We start from the raw sequence: 21,558 nt of genomic DNA, 5'->3' as shown, positions 1-21,558 counted from the left end.
TAAAATGAAAATGATCTGCACTTTTTCCACACTCAACTTTCCCCCCAAATGGGACAATATGCAGATAAGTGAACTTAAATTAGGTAATGTATTAGGCTTAGGTAGGGGAGATCAAAATTGACCCTTTTTATTTGAAAGTTTTGCAATGATCTTGTCACACTGACGAAATTATCACGTCACACTCACTCATGAACTGACTGGCAGCTCATACCCAGTCAGAAGACAACTTCTATTTATTCTTGTTATGGTAATAATCTTCTAAAATACTATCAATGTGTAATGTTGTCATAAAACTTTGATATGTAACTACATGTTTTTCTCCTCTATTAGGGGTAACATCAAATCATTGATCTCTTCATCCTGTTTCAGTCATTTTAACTTAAACTGATCTATTTGTTCCCTCTTGCATGTACTTTGAGCTGACAACCTGGTGAGTGGTAGTGAATACAGATTCTCACATTGCATCTGGACACTTCCATATGGCTGGAGGATATATGATGAAGTGGCTTATTCAATGCATGTTTGATTTTTATTCATTGAACATTTTTTAGGAATGAAATGAATCCTAATATGATGGTTGAAGAATGTGTTTAATGAGCACAACAACTGTAACAATGAACAATGTACTGAATATACATGTATCTTGTGTTATAATGGTAACAAGAAAGATGCAGACAAATAGTTGTGTACTGCTTTAGAGAACACAGTGCTGCATTTAACTCTCACAATTCCATTTAATGGTGTCCGATCTGCATCCCATGGGCACTTTGTAGGCCTTGTGGATCAGTGTGTCAACACAGTTTGACACGTAATAAAAGTGTTTGACAACTTGCTGAAGATAAAAATGAACTGAAAATAAAACCAGCTCATGCCTTCACAATTAATGAAGTGACATATATAGTTTAAACATAAATACTGGATTGTATGCACACACATTTACAGCATTACAATGACAGTATACAGGAATATGTTTCGCCTCTTTGTTACACAGATTCTGTCAGATTGTGTCCATAGTCAACTAACTGGGCTGGGCATGTTACAAAGGTATGTTCCCCACTGTTTGCATCTGTTACAACAACTTGAGTAGCCACAACAGCTTCTCCCTCACCCCTGCTCACAGTCATCATGGGCAGCCCAGCAGCATCCTGCAGTTGGTTTGGATCTGCCGTGGTTACAGTCATATGAACTGGCTGAGCTTCAATGATAGTGATAGGCTGGAGGTTGCCAGATGCACTCTCTGTAGCATGCAGGACTTGACCCCCAGACACAGTAGGGATAAATGTTTGAATCGTTGGTCCATTTTCTTGCACAGTTTCTGTCAAATGGACAACATAATGATCCAACATCGCTTCATTTGCAGAGTCTGTTGACTTTAAAGTTAAATGTTTATCACTGGTCATTGTTATCTCCTGCTTGCTCTCTGTAAAACTGACAACTTCATCTCCACCAGTAACTGAAACTGTGTGAACCTTGTCTAGTACAGCAATGGGTGCTGATACCTTCTGTGCATCTAGACTTACTTCAGTTATTAAAGATTCAGCTACAGACTGGGAAGATGGCCTTCTTTCCTTTCCTCTCATGCGACTGTTGCCTATTCTAGATTCACGCACACGTTCAGCAGTCACTGTTATCATACGCTTTTTAGGACGACCAATTTTTCTGCGATTTCTTGGCCTGAAAACTTGAGGTTCTATGCCATCTTTTTGTGGAAGACATTTGTGATCATGAAATAATTTTGGTCGGAAAAATCCTCTTCCACATCTTTCACATCTGAACTTATAGTCTGCTTTGTGACCACGTTCATGTTCAAGGAGATGAGGCTTACGGCTAAAACCTTTGCCACATTCCTTGCACTTGAAAGGTTTTATACCACTGTGTGTGACTATATGTGCCTTTAGCTTATCTGGCCTGTTAAATTCTTTCTGGCAACCTGTAAAATTTAAAAAAAATGGCCATTAAAATGTTTTTATAAAGGTGCTACTGTCATCTACTATGCCAAGACCTGTTAAAGACACAAATATCAAGCTGTACACCAGTGAAGTGCCTTGGGCAACATGACCTCACCAATGTTCAGCTTTCACCTTATCCAAAACAACAGTTTCTGTTTAATTGCTAAAAACTGAAATTTCTATAAAACAATGACATCTACAGTACAGGATTAATGACAGAGAAGTAACAGACATTTCACATTCACAGAAATGAGTGAGTAAGTTTAGTTTTATGCCGTACTCGGCAATATCCCAGCTATATGGCAGCGCTCTGTAAATAATTGAGTCTGGACCAGACAATCCAGTGACCAACAACATACGCATCGATCTGCGTAACTGGTAACCAATGACATGTGTCAACCAAGTCAGCGAGTCTGACAACCCAATCCCATTAGTCGCCTCTTATGACAATCATAATCGCCTTTTATGGCAAGCATGGGTTGCTGAAGGCCTATTCTACCCTGGGACCTTCACAGGTCTTACAGAAACGATGTGGTATTTGAAAACAAATCTCTTTTAACATTCCTGAATGTTCTCCCTGCTTATTGTTAGGGCTTTAGTTCTCTTAAGAATGTCTCTTGTGAGAAGTTAAGGGTGTGGTGACACAAAACAGGTCTAAATAAGTTAGCATTTCCTAATGCCACAACAATGCAAGACCTCAATTCATAATTACATATACATAAAATTTGATTACTCTTCATAAAAAGTGGTTACAGACGTTTTTAAGTGTGGGTACCATAGCAAATATATTGATCATCATGGATGTGTAAAGTGCTGCACAGGATTGCCAGCTCACCGAGATAACATGCTGCAGTTAACCACTCAGAAATATTATACTGACTCGTAGCTAACCAGTCCTTGTTGTACCCATTAATACAGAACAGAGTACCATATTTTAATGTTTTTTGGTACAATGCAGTTGCAGATCAAATTCGCAATCTTCCTCTCTCCAGGCATATGCACTAATCACTACACCACAGAGACGGTAGAGATAGGAATATATCACATACTGACCTGTGAGCGATCTGAATGGACATCTATATTTCTTGATAGAGTTGTGTATAAGGACATGGCGCTTGAGTTTGTCCTTTCGGTTGAAACATGCAGAGCATGTATCACATCGGTACGGTTTCTCTCCTGTATGAATCAGTGTGTGAGTCTTTAAGTAGTTCTCTGTCTTGAATCTCTTCTTGCAAGTTGAACATTCAAACTGACCTATAAACACAATGTTTATTCAAGCATAATAGAAACCTGTAATCCATGTGTTTTCAAAAACAATTTCAAGTGGTACATTATTTCTACATTTCAGAGTCAGTTATACAAGACATGCACATATTTCACCGACTGTTCCTACTTGAAACTGAAGGTCAAGTGTAAAGCCCAAGAAATCTTACATAACACCATGCATTACAAGTATGATGGCACTCACTGCCTACAGTTGGTTATTAGTAAATGAATGACCACTAAAATGGAACACAAGATTAAAGTTCCAGCTCAAATAATGAGGACGCAGGTGTATTTCCACTTTAATGATGTCTGCATTATTAAACAAAGTTACAACAAATGGAACTTCATATCTGTTTAGTATGATACTGCTCTGAGTGATGATTAATCATCATAAATACAAATAATGACAAATTCCCCAGGGATCAAGAGATGATATGTCCTGTTCCATGATCATAAACTACTGAACAAAATCAGCTGTCTGTATACTACAAACAATAAGTATGGGAATATCCTTACATTTGATTGTCAAATACACACTTAATACTGATAAGCGCACATTAAATAATGTGTTAGAATGTGCTGTGAAGCATCCAAATCAATATTCATACAGAGCCATGAATAACTCACTAGCTGTGTATGAAATATTCATAGTGACTTAATTTTCATACTTCCAGAAGATTTTTAAACAAAGCGTAGAAATGCTTTTGTTTGGATGTAAGAAATGACCTAAATGCTATATTTTCATGTATAAATAAAAAATAAACTGTTATTTCAATACAATTCTAAATCTGTGTCACTGGAATAATTGTATGCTGATTATCATTTGATAAACTATTTCATGTATATAAACTGAATGGTATAATATGCACGAGTTTGGTGAATTCTGCTTCTATATGTGTCATCTTTCTTCTTATTGTAATGATAGCCAATTGAGCATCATATTTGCAAACAAGAATGTGTAATTTTTAGTAAACATTAATTTTGTTGCTAATTCATTAGTTTGAACCGAAATTCCCAACACATGGTATTACAGTCATTTAACTGAAGTCTCTTTAATAGTGAATACATTCAACTTTGATGAAAAGTAAAGACTCTTTCTCATGAAATTGAAATAAGACAGAAACTATAGACAAAATTCAATGTAATGTTAAACCTTCTAGGGAGCTAACTTAATAAGCAATGAAGAGTTACACAATACAACAAACTGTTTTATGTTGTACAGTGTGTTGTAGGGTAATATGTTTGTGCATTGACGTTGTACTGCTTCTGCAATACATAGCATGGTACCACTGAGTCGGCATTTGGTCCTCTTGCCATTTGCATCAAGCTCAAAATGAGCCTAAACACTCAAATTAGTCCATGTGTTATCCGTTTTGTTTTTAATTAGAGTTACATGGCTTTGTCATTACAGACTTCTCTCCCTTTCTGGATACTCGATTCCTTGAAATAAGACTCAATTCCAGCTGTACTGGCCCTAGATTCGAGTCCCCAAGTATCCTTCCCAGCCCTACTATTCACACCATGAACCTTCCTACCTTCAAAAAGAAGCATCAGCCTCTGAAGTTTTCACATGGATGGTTGTTAGAGTTCTTCCAACTTTGTCCATTTCAACAATTGAGAATACCTAGACACCTTTTCTGTACAATTGCTACCTGGGTGTGTGTTTGGTTGTAAACGTGAGAATTACTGTGCTGCATAGATCTGATTGGAAAACTTTTGCTTCTCCTGCCATCTTCCGTTCACAATGTCCACAGTATTCACCATGTATTTACCATGTTTTATACAGTAGGTCTAGTAAGTACTAGTTATCAGGACAAGTTTGGTCACTGTCACGAGTATATATTCACAATGTACATGCCCACACTGAACTGTTTTGTCCAAGCCGTCTGCTGTATAAATCATCATTGAAAATTAACAGCTACAGCAACACGTTGGAACTTATGGAACTCACCTTGTGGTCATTTCTATCTCCTATCAATGGCAAAGCTTATGTGTACAACAAATTGTTCATATCATGTGTCACTAATCAGTCTGTCCAAACCTCTGCAGCCATACATCTTTGCATGGCTGTTCAGAGCAGCAAACTTACAAACAGGGTGAACCAGGATTCTAACTGACAGTCACAGTTGCTCCCTCTCCCTTGAGTGTAGACCAGTACACAATTATGAAGCTGTGTTGTTGCAGAATCAGTAAAGCCTAAATATTTTTTACATTTGTATACTTATCCTGCACAACTGACTTCCTGCATATTTATAAGACAGGCAGGATGGAAGGTGTGGCATTTGCGGGGATCGCCTTGTAAGGTAAACAAAGACAGCTTGGACAATGTCATCAAGTGTGCTGCGATGGTGGAAAACCACCACTGCACCTTAAGTGGACAGCGAAGGAAGATCCTGCAGTGGTAAAACGCATACAAGACATGCATCATGGCTCATGGGAAGAAATATCATGAAGGAAGACACCCTTGTGGAATCTGGAAGAATGATGGAGTGTTTATATTTCAGTGGCAATTGGCATACAAGCCATGTACGCTTAAATGGAAACAGACCGCACAATTTTTAAAGTGTTATTAGCTTTACAGAATGCAGTTAAAAGCATAGACTTGAGTCTATCCAAGTGTTACTCCTTAACTGACATACAAAGCTGTTTTTCTCTTCCCCACACGACATCATCATGCTTCATGGCAAACAACAATACAACAATATAGCAGGTGTTATCCATTGGGCATTGGCGAGGTGCTGGTCTGGCATCAATGGTCCACAGCGCTGGATACATTGAGTGTGGACACGGACTGGCAAAGACTATGTCAGAAGCACTACCACTGTGTAGATGTAGAACTGGACCAGCCACATTATATGCATGAATAATGGTAGTCCATATCCACAAAACACGAGTTGTTTTGCTTACATGCCTGTGATGGATTAGGTGTGCTTGATGTACTGAACACAAATGTAACACAGGAACGTCTTCAATGCTGACAACAGGTGATAAGGGTGAAAAAAAGAACTGTCGATCATTTTGTGCTGGCAACTGGTTTATAGTGATGAAATCCCAAACAAATGCTGACAGGCACAGAACCATTAGTGCATCGTTCAAACTTGCACAAGTCACACCAGGCACATCTGCAAGGGAAGGGTTCATGGCTTGCAAGTCACATCACATAGGTGGTATAGGACAGTGTTGAGATTCCTGGTGGGTGGTCAAAACTGCAGCCTATACACGCATGCACTAAACAAATGCAGCATGGATGGTAGCTCCTGTCAAATGGGACTGCTAAAACAAAGGGACTTGCCACTAATAGAAGTGGCAAACATGCCCCTCTTGAAATGCCTTCCCTGGAAAAATACAGCAGAGAAACTGCTAAAACAGACCCTGCTTCATAGCAACACAACTGGTTGAAGAACTGCCCCTTGTTACACATGTGCCTAATGGCAGTCCAGTGTTCATTAGCAATGCAGAAACAATGCTCTGTCCGAAATACAATTATCACTTAATGCCCCCTGCAGATCCAATGTGTTAAATGAACCGTTCTAGCATGGGTTGAGGATGCATGAGGATGTTTCAACATCTGGCTAGTTGAAGAAGAGGTCTTGATGCTAGGCTTTCTTAAATCAGAGGCCAACTTCCATCTGGTCATCTTGGACCAACCAAATTTAGTCGAAGTCAAGTCATTAATTCTTGATTGCGACTAGCACTTGGAAGCAAGACTGGAGTGTTCGTCAAAGACAGTGAGGACTATTCACTACTAAGTCATCGTAGAAGAGAGGTGAGAATCTGGTACGGATTCAACGTTTTTCTCTCAGGTCATGAAAGACAGTGTTAATAGCTGAAGCTAAGTTTGAGATAGGATGAAGCATCCGTGTGAGTTTCACATCAAGGATTGTCATCCCTTGAGTTGCATGGCTTGTAAGACACACTGGCTGAAGAAACACTGTCACATGCTTAATTTCCTCATCCACCTGGGCTGCCATACTGATCAATTCAAGACAAGGGATTGTGTACACGCCATGCCTGTTCTTAGGTATCATAACAGTTGAAGTCTTAGAGGGCAAGATGTGTCCGTCTGCTGACACAGGCCAGTAGAGACAGTGGCACAGTTGACAAACTGAAGATGTGGCTAGTGCTGGCACAGTATGTTAAACACCAGAGGCATTATATAAGTGGAGTGAGTGAGTGAGTATAGGCGTAATACAAGCACTGGATCTGGTATAAATGCCAGACAGGTGCTGGAGTAGGTGAGAAAGGTGGTTTTATAGGCACAGTAAGGTGCTGGATCTGGTAGAAACAATGGACAGACACTGCAGTGAGTGTGGATGGTTTTATAGATGCTTTACAGGCGCTGAATGTAGAAGAAAGTCCAGGCAGAGGCTGGAGTGAGAGAGTGAATACGGTGTTATAAGTGCCATACAAACGCAGAATCTGGTAGAAACGCAGCAAGGTGCTGGAGTGAGTATGGTTTATAGGCATCATACAAGCACTGGATCTGGTAGAAATGCCAGATGTTTACCTGAGAGAAGGAAGTGATCACAGTTCTATGCTTTTCAAAATCAACTGTCTAGCAAAGCCACATTTCGAGTCATAAGCAACAAGTGCAGGGAGTAAGTAGTGCGGGATTGAGTTACTTCTCAGTCATTTAATCACTGTGAACAAAAACCAATTACTTTTTGAGACATGATCTGGAAAAAACACTGCCTTGAATTAAGTCAATTTCAAACTTGTTCCAGTGAAAAAAATGAATTTTTTTTTTAAATCCCTAAACAGCATAAATGTTGATAACCTGAATTCTGTGCGTGCAAAGTTTTATGGAAAAATAACTTGCAGTTTTAGAGACAGTGTATAAATGGAAACCGTCTTCTATACAAGTTGATGAACATATTCTCCTGCAGTACTTAGCGGAATGTGGGCAAAAACTTCATTCTTACACATCTATCTGAAAATGTCATTACTACAGCAGGTGTAATTTTCTTGAGGTATGCAGACACTCAGCAATATTTCAGCTATATGGTGGCAGTCTGTAAATAATCAAGTCTGGAGCAGACAATTCTGTGATCAACGGCATGAGCATCCATCTGTGCAACTGGGAAACGATGATGTGTGTCAAACCAAGTCAGCAAGCCTGACCACCTGATCCCATTAGTCGTCTCTTACGACCAGCGCAGTCGCCTTTAATGGCAAGCATGGGTTGCTGAAGACCTATTCTACCCCCCCCCCCCTCCGAGAAAATATGACTGAATGACTGATGTGCATATGATTCTCAAAAGATGCCTTACCCTCAGTTCCATGTGTGGGGAGATGACGTCGAAGATATCTTTCACACGCAAACACCTTGTCACAGTGAGGACACGCATAGCTGTGTGTGGTGGAAGCCATGTGGTGCTCTAGTGCTTCTGGAGTTGAATACTTGTTCATACACTTTGTGCACTGGAAATGCCTGAAAAACATGTAACAAGCAACTAGGAGTATAGTATAGTATAGTAGTATTAGAGAAGCATTATAGAATTATTCGCGAAAGTAGCGCATGGGTAGATTGATGATTTATGCAATCACAAACTATATTCTAGTTTTATGTTTACATTCAAAATCCAAAAGTAACAAGAACTCCTTTCATGCTTATCAATGATTCAAAAGATCATAAGAGCCATACAAGGCTAAGAAAGAGTTCAAATAAAAGTAACAATTTTCTTACAAAAGCTAACTTCTCCAAATGTACATTATATGCTTGATTGTATTGTATACTCTTCAAAAAAAGTAGGGGATCTTCATTTTTTTTTATTTATGATTAAAACTATTTAGGAGTTTTATCTGAGTCAATCAATGTTGATATGATATTATTGAATGTTTCGAGAGTGCATCACCATTTGCACTTCCTTACAACCATAGCTATTTGGAATGTAGTCGCTTTTGAAAGCTGATTGGTATATGGCATGTAATTTGCATGTATACGATTTTCATTTTAAAACAAATAACTAGAAACAAACACTAACACATGTATGATGCAAGATGAGTGTCAAAATTAATCAATTTAATGTTCTAGGTGATTTCTTGACTCTCTTAAAAAACCCGTCAAAATCAAGAATGGGACCCCATGCATGTGTATGGGGCTACTGCATTGTGCACGTGCATATCATGTGTTTAGGGGTGGTAACTGGGGGAAATGGTGGTGCATTCATAAGATGTCTGTCCTTGAAACGTTTAACATATATTTCCTATCCAAATTGAAAGTTCATTATCCCCTACTTTTTTTTCAGAATATAGTTGACAAATGGCCTTTGGGTGAAGAATTCAATATGACTGCCATGACAGCCAGCCATAGACATAATGTATGACAACACTGCAGAAACACCTTTGTTCAAATCTGATATGCTACATAAATTTGAAAAGCAATTGTCAAAATGAAATGAGATGAAAGCAAAACCAACCCTTGCTTCAAGTGAGCTAAGAAAGCTTCAATTGACGTTTTCATTCATCAATGTAACTTAATGTAACTTTAGATTTGACTTTCTCTACAGAAACTGCGTGCAATGCTTGTCTGAGGACATCAAGTGAATTATCTGTGTAACAAGTAACAACAACCTGTTCGTTTATAGGGGTGAAATTATTTGGTACAATAGATATGATCATAATGCAGATGTGACAACAAGAGATAACCTAACATCTTCAGTAACATGGAAAAAACAACTATAATCATTGTTACCTTGCATTCACAAAACTGTCACATGATGACTAGATGGAAATGACAAATGAAAACTGAAAATGGCAAATTCTTTACTTGCATTATGGTATACCACACTAGAGGCAAAATAGAGCAGTTCTGCTACTGTTTCAGTCCTATTGTTTTTCCTCCAACTTTGACAGCAGTAATTGCTAATATGAGTGAGCAGTAATATGACTACCTCGGTCCAGGCTTGGGGCCTTGGTTTGGATACAGGCTGTGGCTGTATTGATGAACACCCAGCTCATACAATGACGAGAAGTACTTGTTGCACATGTGACATCGATATGACATTTCATCTTCATGGGTCTTTGTATGCTCCAAAAATGAATCCAAATCAAGAAAAGTACATCCACAATTTTTCATCACACACTTGTAAACCTGAAAATACAATTAAGTCGGACATCATTCATGTCAATATGAAACTAGTCCTGTGACACTGAAGCTCACTTCAATGAGTAACCAAAAGCTTGATTTCTTTAGAAACTTCAAAAATGTATCTCTCCCACATCCAGCTGACCCAGAATGAAATAAAAGACGTAAGCATTAATTCTGGCATTTTGAAAAGAAACACAGAGGATCCTCATGTTTTGAATATAACAGCTCAGCTGAAATGTGTACTTTATTACACTGTGGATGGTCACAGTATTTCTTACATTCAGTATGCTGGCCATAACACTTGGACCACATGCTCTTTCACAACATGTGCACTTCAAAGGTTAAAATATAACAAATGTAATGACATGTTGAAAATGAGGAATGATGATATTTAGGTACAAATGCAACATGTCACCCCTGTACTATAGTGCCTAAGTGTACAAGCAATACTCCAGCTACTTGATGGCAGCATGTTACCAATGATATTGTGCGCAACGACCAGTAGCACTGACAAGCATTACTTCAGTAGAGTACCTGTTGTTGTTTGTGCTGGACCATGTGAGTCTTGAGCTGGAAGTATGTCTTGAACTTGGAGGGACAGTACTGACACAAGTAAGAGCTGTCTACAATGACCTTCACCTTCCCATCAGTGTCTGCACCTGATCCGACAGCATCTTCGTCACCACTCACACCTTCACTCTGCAACATTGTTGGAACATTTACATCACCATAATCTATATCAAATTTTGGAAATGGGAAAATCTTTACTCACTGTTTTCAGTATAGTGTCTAACCTTCCAGCTCCTCATATGTAGTCACAGTTTAAAATGTCAACAAACTAATGCCAATCTCATCTAATCTTAATTCTGTGATACTTCAGTATAAGGATGGTGACAGAGTGGTTTCAGTCAAAAGTAAAATGTCTGTGCCAAAGCATTGCAATAGTAATAGACAATGTGTAATTGATAGTATAACTGGCAATGTTCTTTGCATCCTAGTTGCCAAAGCCTCATGGAAGCTACAGATGCTTTACTGACATGAAACGTGTGGATGCTGTTTCTAAAACTATTAACCAAAACAAGAATCAATGACCACATAGACAGATTTGGTCAAGCCAAGTACATCAGCAAGTTTGTGTGTGTTAGTGAGTGAGCGATATTCTAGCAATATCACAGCAGGGAGATGACAGAAATGGGCTTGGCACATTGTGCTCGTGCGGGGAATCCAGCCCAGGTCTTCATAATGATGGCTGAATGCTGAATGCTTCAATGACTAGGCTTCCACAACCAGCCCCCACTGTCTAAATGAAAGGGGAGATTCAGAGAGAGAGAGAGAGAGAGCCAAGCATGTGATGCCTTTGGTGACTCCAAACAGACTTTAAACGAAGAACAGGTTGAAACATTTATCATAATCATGGGACTAAACATGTCACTCTGAAAAACAAGACTACAGACTAGAGATGTATTTGTCATCATTGTTGGGAACATTATGGCAGACATCCAACAAAATGAAAGCCTACCTTGTATTGTAGTTGCTGACTTGTGTTGACCGGTGTGGGATCTGATGTGTTGTCACTATCCACAACAGCAGCTGGAGGAGGCTGCTTAGGCAGGGTTGCAACGGTCCCAGAAGGCCACACCTTGAGAGAGAAAAAACACACTTACTGCTTTCAGGCGAAATCCGAAAATGGATTGTGGTTATGATTAGCTGTGAAGTTTTACACAATCATTCATCACCTATGTTCTATATAGCTATGAGTATTGTCAGCTGTTGCTTGACTACTGAGGCTCTAAATTCTCCTCATTCTGAGTAAAGCAGTCTATGACTAGCTGGGCGCCTTAGTATATTGGTCAGGAGAAGGGTAAATGACAGTTAAAAAACAAAAAAAAAACATAATTCACCTTAAATCTTTGAAGGGCATTTAGAAGTGGAAAGCATAAGAAAATCCATATTTATGGATGTCAACTTCTTTATTGTTGAAAATACGTTTCAGAGCGTATGCTTGCTCCTTCATCAGGTGAACAGTGAGAGTACCAAGGGGGTATACACACAGAGGCTCTACAAAGAAACACTAAAAAGTATAATACAGATATGAGGCCAGTAATGTACTAAAACAACAGCGTAATTGGCTTGATGGAATACAGCACAAAGTAGAAGAGGCCAGTGATACTCTAAAACAACATCAGGAGGCCAGTGATATGCTGAAATAACATCAGGAGGCCAGTGATACGCTAAAATAGGATGAGAAGGCCAGTGATAGGCTAAAATAACATAGTGATGATGGAGGTAGAGAAAGCCAAAAAATGGTGTGGAGGCAAGTTATGCACAATGAAAACAAAAAACATGGATGGGGAAGAACATAAGATGGGGAGTGTCTTATATGAGTGGGTCCCAAGCCCATGGTAGATGAAGTCCTTGATCACGGTTGATGGCTGGCTGTTGTCTCCGTGTGTCTATGGCTTCCTGAAGCTTCTCTTAGCGCCAGTTTTTGTTGTTAGATAAGACTTGGGTGGCTTCCCATTTGATGGTGATGGTAATGGTGATGTCCTTCTGTAATTCAGCCATGGCACATCTCTCATCTTTGGAAAGGTTGTTCTGTCTGCCACCTACCACCTGCCACCTACATGCACACAGCCACAGAACTACAACATCTAAAGCATCTATGTTTTACCTTACTCTAATTGGCTGAATCCCACAGAAGGTGCTTGGATCCACCGTTTGTCTGATCCAGGCCAACAATCTGGTCTAATGGCCCCATGAAAACGTGTTATTCTTTCTTGATGTGTCATTTTACACAATCATTCATCACCTATGATCTATATAGTTATGAGTATTTTCAGCTGTTGCTTGACAACTGAGGCTCTAAATTCTCCTCATTCTCAGTAGTGCAGTCTCACAGGTAGTGATTGGTAGAAACTGAAGCTGGATTCCGAAAACTGAATCTGACTTCTAAAAGCATCCTTCCATGACGATAATGTGTAATTGCCATGTAGCGCTTGTGTGGAGGCTAATGCTTTGCTTCGTGTGGCTTGGAAGCAGAGAGAGGGTCAAATCATCCTTCTCTGTTTGCAGGAAGTATCTTTCTACATAGAAAGCCAGGATAAATCTCCCTTAAAATATTGAAATGAGGTGGGAAGTGAAACTGACAGTATGGATGACCGGGCAGTGGATTTGGGATAAATAATTCTAGTGGAGACCAAGGTGCACTGATGCATTAGGTCCATTATCAAATCTGGTGAGGCTCAAGTCTATAGCATTGATCTCTGGGAATCTGGCACCTGAACTGTCTCAGGTGTTTGAGTCCAGTATGTTCAAGTGGCTCATAAGCTTCACTGGTCAGATGCTCAAACTGAAGCTTTAAACTTCCTCCTTTGATCTTTGGTGAGTTTAAAGATGCTGAATAGGTGACCAGCATTGAAACCTGCAGATTTTCGTGGTTCTGGGATGGTGTAGTTTTGTCTGCTGGAAACCCCTTACTTCTTGTTAATTGTTGAAACTCCTATCTTCAGACAGGTTTCTAGTATATAGACACTAAGCTAGAAAGACTACTGATGCTGCTCTGCTGGAGAAGTCTCATTTGGTCAAGCACCTCTTCACATGCTCCATACATAAGAATCCAGATCTCAATGTTTGGATGATTCTGCTTCATGTGAAGATGTGTGTTAAGATTTGACCAATTGGTCTTTCTAAGTTTTAGAACTGGATTGTCTGCTAGCTTGATGAGGTATGGAAATCATGGCCAGTTAGGCGTTACCAAAAACATTAACAGGTGACTTGCCTGAATGATCATCTGGATCTACCAATGGTAGTATTGCTGGTGGGGAGGGTGCCTACATTTGAAACCGTTTCCTAGAACGTCATTTGTCCATTCTAATGGCTGGTCTGGAACCGGAGAGATGAAGGTGCTGATCTGGTCATTGAATTAGGTAGTAAACAGGTCTATTGATGGGTAACCTGCATGTTTTATGACCATTTAGAAAGCTTCTGGATGGTATTCTGAAATATGTTTTTGTTGAGTATTTCTTATCCTTTGTCTTCTGGATACCAGAGAAATTACTTTTGATAATGGATCTATGTGTGGACTGCCTGAACATTGTTTGAACTAATTTAATGAGCATCTGGTCCTTGGACTCTTGAACCACCTACTTCTTGATTGCTAAAGATCGTGGAAGAGTAACAGAATTAATGCAGTAGTGGTTTGGTATACAGAGGCCCGTTTCACAAAGCTCTCGCAAGCCTAAGATCTTGTAACTTTTCTCATAGCACTCGTATCCCCTATACTATATCATAGGAAGTTGGAATGCCACGAGAATAGTTGCGAGATCTTAGGCTTATGAGAGCTTTGTGAAACGAGTCCCAGATCTGACCAATTGGAATTTGATAGAAGTCCTTTTCTAACTAGGAAGGTCAGTTCTGCTAATGCTGGAGATTGACTCCTGGTACTTCTGATGGCTGACAATTGCAAATAAAGGCATATATTCTTTGTCAAATTCTTGATCCTTGAGGTGTTGTATCATTACCTTTTTGATACATCTGGACATACAGTCCGTTTAAGTCAGAAACGGACAGATGAATTTCAAATTATAGCATTGTACAAAATTGCCACATAAATATAAATAGTACACATGTTTATCATTTACTAATACCCAAGAGCTTTCTTATGTTCGAACATTTTCTGGACTATGCCAAACAATTTGTTAGAAAAACTATCATCATTGAAAACGCGAAATACGTATTTGGCTACTTGTTTCCAGTACACAAAAAGCTTTTCGTGCAGAACATGCAGGTAGAGAATATTGTGCATGAAACATAGATTTAATTATGTAAAACACAGGTTTTAGTGTTAATGTGAACACTGGAGTCTGCCAGCAAGTTGTAGTCTTCATTCATCTGCTGAAAGTAAGAAAATCTCATCTTCCTCCAGTAGCAAGGTGCTGAAGACAAATGTTGAAACATCTATGTATCTTCAAGATGGGATTTAGATAAAACTGATGTCAAATGGTCCATGGAGCTCTGCTGCTGCACTGCAAGCAGCACTTGCAATGTGATTGTTTGGAAGGCTGTGCAAATGCCGAGGGCTACATGAAGGTCTGCAAGGTGGCACAGCTGCCTGCATGATCAACAAAAGCTGCACAAAGCTCTGCACCTACTGGAATCTCAGTTGCTGGGGAGATGGTTCATACTTCATTCCTGCACAAATGATGACGACTGTCTCAACATCATGGACTGTGTGAAACAGCACTTGCTGGAATCTCAGGTGCTGGGGAGATGGTTCATACTTCATTCCTGCACAAATGATAACGACTGTCTAAACATCATGGACTGTGTGAAACAGCACTTGCTGGAATCTCAGGTGCTGGGGAGATGGTTCATACTTCATTCCTGCACAAATGATGATGACTGTCTCAACATCATGGACTGTGTGAAACAGCACTTGTTGGAATCTCAGTTGCTGGGAAGATGGTTCATACTTCATTCCTGAACAAATGATGACGACTGTCTCAACATCATGGACTGTGTGAAACAGCACTTGCTGGAATCTCAGTTGCTGGGGAGATGGTTCATACTTCATACAAAATTGGAATCCTCATCCACGATGAGAAAGGGGTAGGCCACTACCAAATTAATGATCCTGTCCAATTGAGATTCAACTATGACTTCTTGTCCCACGTACACATTGTTTTACAAGTGGAATATGTACAAAGCATTTTCCATATCAGGTTGGTCATATCCTCTCGTGTCCCTGAGATCTGAGAACTTAATGGTAGGTGGTGCTTTGACTCAGGGTTGATACATCACCCATGATTATAATGCTCGTATTACAGGAAGACTCTTCAGTTGGTTTTCTGACAATCTCCAAAACTTTATGCTGATGAGACGGATTTTGGTAGGTAAATATATCTTCATGAGATTGATTGTATCATCCACGGTAATCGTGATGTCTTTGAGACTCGTGTAAGCATTGACGTTTTTCTGTACATAAATCGAGCACACCTGATTTTGATGTTTTCAAGGCCAGTACTCCTGGTATATTTTCAATATTTTGATTGGGCAATGCTTCCCCAAGAAACACTTCAATGCATAACATGGATTTGTTTGGTATCAAGGGAATTCATACGCCAACTGTAAATTCATATTTTGACTCAGTGATCGACTTGCTAGCAAATGACCTGCTTTATTCGGGATGATGACAGAGCTGACTTCACTCCTTCGTTGTATGGGGGTGTATGACAATGAGAATCTGTTTATCTAGGACTTTTGTTAGATAATGACGATTCAACTCCACAAACACACAGCGAGAAGCAAGAGTGATATCGAGCAGCCAATCAATCTGGGGTGAGATCAAGGTCCACTGGTTGTTGAACTGGTACAAGATGTTTCTAGAGAGACCAGAATTCTCCACATTGTCTAAATCGCCTGGATTGCCATCGAATTCCCGGGACCATCAGCAATTTGTTGTTGTCACTGCATGTTTTATATGACACAAGTCTTGACATCTTCTAAATATCTTAGGTTCCCACCACCACCACCACCACCACACATCTCACACACAATATAATTCATATACTACACATTTTCAAGGCCTCAATAATGCAGACTGATTTCAGGTTGTGATTTGAAATAATAATCTATCCTACTGTTCATTTCTGACCTGGGTGCACAGCCAATTGCACAATTAAAGTCTGCTTCTTATTAGTGTTATTTGCAAAAAATAAGAAAGCGGTAGTTTTTCTGACTTTCCCCTCTGTAAACTATGGTACTGGATCGGTGATTTCCTTAAAGCTTGAAATTTCAACTAGGTAGTTGTTACCTTAGTTGATATTTTATATAAGCCTTTTGATGAGTGTTGAGATGAGAAAATACAAACTGATAACCATTTTTGTAGCATTCTTTACAGTACTTTAGATGACGTGCCTCCTCTGCAGATATGAGACTGGTGATTGTTCAGGTTAGACATTTTTCTGTTTTAGGTGAACATGAACACTGGAGTTTCCACTCTATTCAAAAATGGGACGAGGCAAGCAAACAAATGGTATGAGTAAGGGTAGGGTAAAAATATCTTTTTCAAATGCATTCACAATGCTCAAATTATCTTTCTCTAAGGGCAGTTTTGCCATAGATTAATAACAGTTTTTCACTACTGTACCAAATAACATACAGGGACAAAAAAATATTCCTGAAACTCTTAAATGGAAAATTCACTGACAACCAGAAGTGAATACTTGCCATGCTTGTCCTTGATAGTAACCAAATGGATGACTTGATGCTTGGCTACACATATACATACCTTGTGAGTTGCCATGTGTTTCTTGACATTCGACTTCTGAGCAAATGCCCTCCCACATACAATACACTGGAAAGGCTTCTCCCCTGTATGGGCTCGCACATGCTGCTGCAGGTCAAAATTCTTAGCAAACATCTTATCACAGTACTGGCAGCGTAGTCTCTTCTTAGAGGAGCAGTTGTCCTCAGAATGTTGAACTGCAAGTTTTGTTTGTTTCCGTGCCTTGTTAGTTGCCTGGCCATCTGTCCCATTCATAACAGTCTGCTGGACACTAGACTGAGCACTTCTTCTTCCTAAACAAATCAATATGGTCATTGCTGAAAACTCCATGAATTACAAACATAATTAACTGGGAAAACTGTTCGCCCTGAATCAACAGTTACATCCCTTACCACGCTATGGCTACGTCGACTAACACACTTGTGAGTGAATCACTTATCATTCATGTTTAGATTTGATTTACACAGTAATCACTAATATAGTGGTTGCTTTCAGGTGAGTCATGTATAAAGTGTCTCATTCACATTTGTCAGGCTATGCTATGAGATTTTCTTTTAACCAGTCAGGATTGAAGCATCCGAAAAGACAAGTTCTAAAATGGAAATTATATTTAAAAAAAAAAAAAAATTAAAATAAGCAAGAGTCTACGTAGTAATCTTGCAAATACAATTAATATATACATTGATACATCACCGAGTCTAGTGGTGTTCTGATGATCGAAAATAATTGAAAATTGATTGAAAGAAGGATTAAAAATAATTATCGATTGTAATAATCATATCTTTGATTAATCAGAATTTTTTGTGTGTTGGTATAACATTCTTGTGTGAGCGAGTATGGTTTAACACCACTGTTAGCAATATTCCAGCAGTATCATGACGGGGATACCAGATATCAGCTTCATATATTGTATCCGTGTGGGGAATCAAACCAGAGTTTTCAGTGTGATGAGTGGACACTTCACCTCTTTACTACCTCATCGTCCCACGTGAATGAAGAAAACTGGATGCTCATAAATGATGGTATATACATTTAATGATATAGAATAGAATAATCACATGATGGGGAGAAAATGGCAAGCATTGTAAAATCTCATTGTGTCATTAGAATTCTGGTGTCTTTCATTGCACGACAGTATTAGTTACAAAAAACATTAATTTGAAAAAAAAATGTGGAAACCCCTTAAAATTGGTGATCACACTGAAAATGTATATATTTCGATAATAATCGATATAATTTCACCACAAGTCCTCTGATGACCGACAGTGGATTTGGTTTCCGATTCCCAGCAGTAACTGAATCACTGAAAGGGGTATAACTAAAAGAAACAAATATAACAGTAAAAAGTAACAAACCTGCTTTTGTTGGACTTGGCTTAGCCACATTGACCAGTGTTTTTTCTCCCGTGTGAACAGGTGTAATAGTGATCTGTGGTGTTGTCTGTATGTGGACTTGGTTGGAAGTGATGGTGTTGGTGAAGGCAGAGCCACTAGAGGAGAAGGAAGGCACTGTATTCACAGGACTAAGTATGGAGACATTTGCAGAACCAGCCCGGCTAGTCAAAGGAGTTGTCACCTGCAACAAGCATGGCAAGGTGTGCATGTATTGTCTTCCCAAGAACATGTATTATAAACAACTCGACCTTCACAAAAAGAAGTTCTATTCCTTGGCTCCCAACATTTCAAACTGATGTGACTGATACTTTGAAAGTATTTTCCAGCTGTAGGTGGCAGTCTGGACCAGACAAATAAGTCATTGACCACAGGAGTATTGATTTAAACAGATGGTAAACGATGGAGCCAAATCTTGTTAGTTGACACTAACAACAAATATGGTTTTGTGAATTCTAACCAGAATCTTCATGGGTATCTTGCATGCACTATTCTCCTCATCAGTATGAAATGATAACATATACTTGGTGTTAAGATCATAATCTGATTCACACACACAATACAATGGTAAAGAGGCAGAACATCAAAATTAACAAATATTCACTAAAACTTGCTAAGAGGGAGAAGAAACAATTTGCTAAGAAAAAGAGAAGTCATATTTCAAACCAGTAGAAAGTTCAAAGAATGACACTTTTGGTAAGGTTAAGCCAGAAAACAGTCTATAACAGTGTGTTAGATTCAAAGGATAACACAAAAAATCAATAATAGGACAAACAGCATCAGCAGCACCAGGCTGGTGTACAAAAACTGGATAAGAATGTTGCAAGCATTTTTAGAGATGATCTACTACATTAGTTGTACAAAATAGCACACGTTTCATTTTCAAGCAACAAGTTCTATGCATGCACACTTAAAATTGTGCACATGTAGCAAGACAGGTTCACATCTTAAATTTCTGCTTTTTACAATTACTCCCACAGTCATAGAGGTCTACTGGGTCATACCCCTTTTTCCTTCATAAAGATGTACATCTCTTCACCATGTTATAGGACAAACATATTGGTGTGTGTATCATTGTATTGATTTTGGCCATATGAAAAATGATGGTGTGCATGTCATTGTAGACTTTTTCACATAAAAATGGTGTGTATATCAATATATTGATCTTTGCCTCATAAAACACGTTTGGTGTGTGTATCAAAGTATTGATTTTGCCACATAAAGCATGTTACACACATTATACTCCAATCACACCAAACTCTTTCTCAGTACATTCTTGAAAAATGTTCGGATTGGAATCGAACTGTGTGCCAACAGACTGGATATAGTGGCACCTATTAAGTCTGTTTAAAAACTTAGTAGGGCTTTGTCGGACTAGGGATAAAAGGTGCTTCAGAACACTGAACATGTCCAACTGTCTACCCATTCTAAAATGGGATGGAGTGAAAAGTGCTTATAACGAGATTGACCAACTACAATGTCAATCTCACCGGGTACATATGCGAATGTAGTACACCCTGGCATCAATTGCAATACGTTTGTACACTTTCCACCACAAGGCAACATGAATACATTCAAACACCTAGGTACAGCAACGTGCAGTACACTTGGACAAAGCACTGTGACCAAGTGTCCCGGTCCATCCAGCCTGGAATGGGTACCTTATAAGAATGGGAAAGTCACATTAACTCAGTGAACTTAGTAACGTGCAAGAGTTGTATGATCCGAATGGAGTTAAGATAGAAAATCTCAGTCCCTCCTGGATTTCACGGTTGCAGAAAAAAATCGCATAATTTACCTTGCCGTGCAAAAAAACATCTTGTCCGCAGAATACGCATTTGTGTGCAGAATCCGTGCAGAATTTGCCACTTTTCTGCATCGGAATTTGCTCATTCCAAAAACTGAGTGAAAACTGACTGTCAGCCGAAACGAAAAGTAGAGCTAAAGTAGGGTTGGTTACACATAAAAAGGACTGACATATTCATTGTGACAACATTTTGAAAAAAATCATGATTAAAGATATTTTATTAATTAAGCAAGTTTTAGGCATTTTTCAAATGATATTAGATGAAATTGACACTACAATTACATTCTCAAAATTTATCATTTTAAAATTTGAAATTATTTCAGATATCTTAAGCCGTTCGTCTGCATCAAAGTAACAATTGAGCGAAGAGAAATAACTTTCAGTGAGTGTTTAATTTTCAAACACAGAAAAAAGTGTGGCTGCTTTGTCACTCAAGATGTGATGTGTACTGTCAATTTAACTTTATATCTGTGTTAGAGAATTAAACTATAAAAGTCTGTATAATGTTTTTGTTGCTTTTTCTACATGTTTTAGCCGCAGAATGGTTTGCAGAATATTGAAAAGTGTGGTGCAGAATTTGCTTAAATTTGCTGCGGAATACTTAAAAATTTGATGCAGAATCCAGGAGGGACTGAAATATGAGGTGCCATTGCGATGGACATCCAAAGAGCGAGAGCAAAACAAAGTGCTTTTGAGCAGTTGAACTGGATATCAGCGCTACATAAATGTGTAGCATAATATAATAGTTCTCAAACAGACATAACTCAAAT

General features: G+C 38.9%; 1 protein-coding gene across 2 annotated transcripts in view; it reads right to left on the bottom strand.

Annotated features, from left to right (window-relative positions):
- Positions 1–571: 571 nt before the first annotated feature.
- Positions 572–21,558, bottom strand: part of LOC137257355 (zinc finger protein 341-like) — a 35,800-nt gene continuing 14,813 nt past the window's right edge. For both annotated transcript variants that reach the window (XM_067794676.1, XM_067794675.1), the window contains exons 5-12: positions 18,946–19,165; positions 17,594–17,883; positions 11,825–11,944; positions 10,840–11,004; positions 10,109–10,308; positions 8,486–8,646; positions 3,003–3,203; positions 572–1,930 (exon numbers count right to left, since the gene is read on the bottom strand). In XM_067794676.1, the coding sequence (XP_067650777.1) occupies positions 984–1,930; positions 3,003–3,203; positions 8,486–8,646; positions 10,109–10,308; positions 10,840–11,004; positions 11,825–11,944; positions 17,594–17,883; positions 18,946–19,165 (2,304 nt within the window). In that variant the 3' untranslated portion in view covers positions 572–983. The remainder of the gene's footprint in view (positions 1,931–3,002; positions 3,204–8,485; positions 8,647–10,108; positions 10,309–10,839; positions 11,005–11,824; positions 11,945–17,593; positions 17,884–18,945; positions 19,166–21,558) is intronic.

Source organism: Haliotis asinina, chromosome 12, assembly GCF_037392515.1.
Source record: "Haliotis asinina isolate JCU_RB_2024 chromosome 12, JCU_Hal_asi_v2, whole genome shotgun sequence".
In the NCBI taxonomy this organism is placed as follows: domain Eukaryota; kingdom Metazoa; phylum Mollusca; class Gastropoda; order Lepetellida; family Haliotidae; genus Haliotis; species Haliotis asinina.
This window is presented reverse-complemented; position numbering and strand designations above follow the sequence as displayed.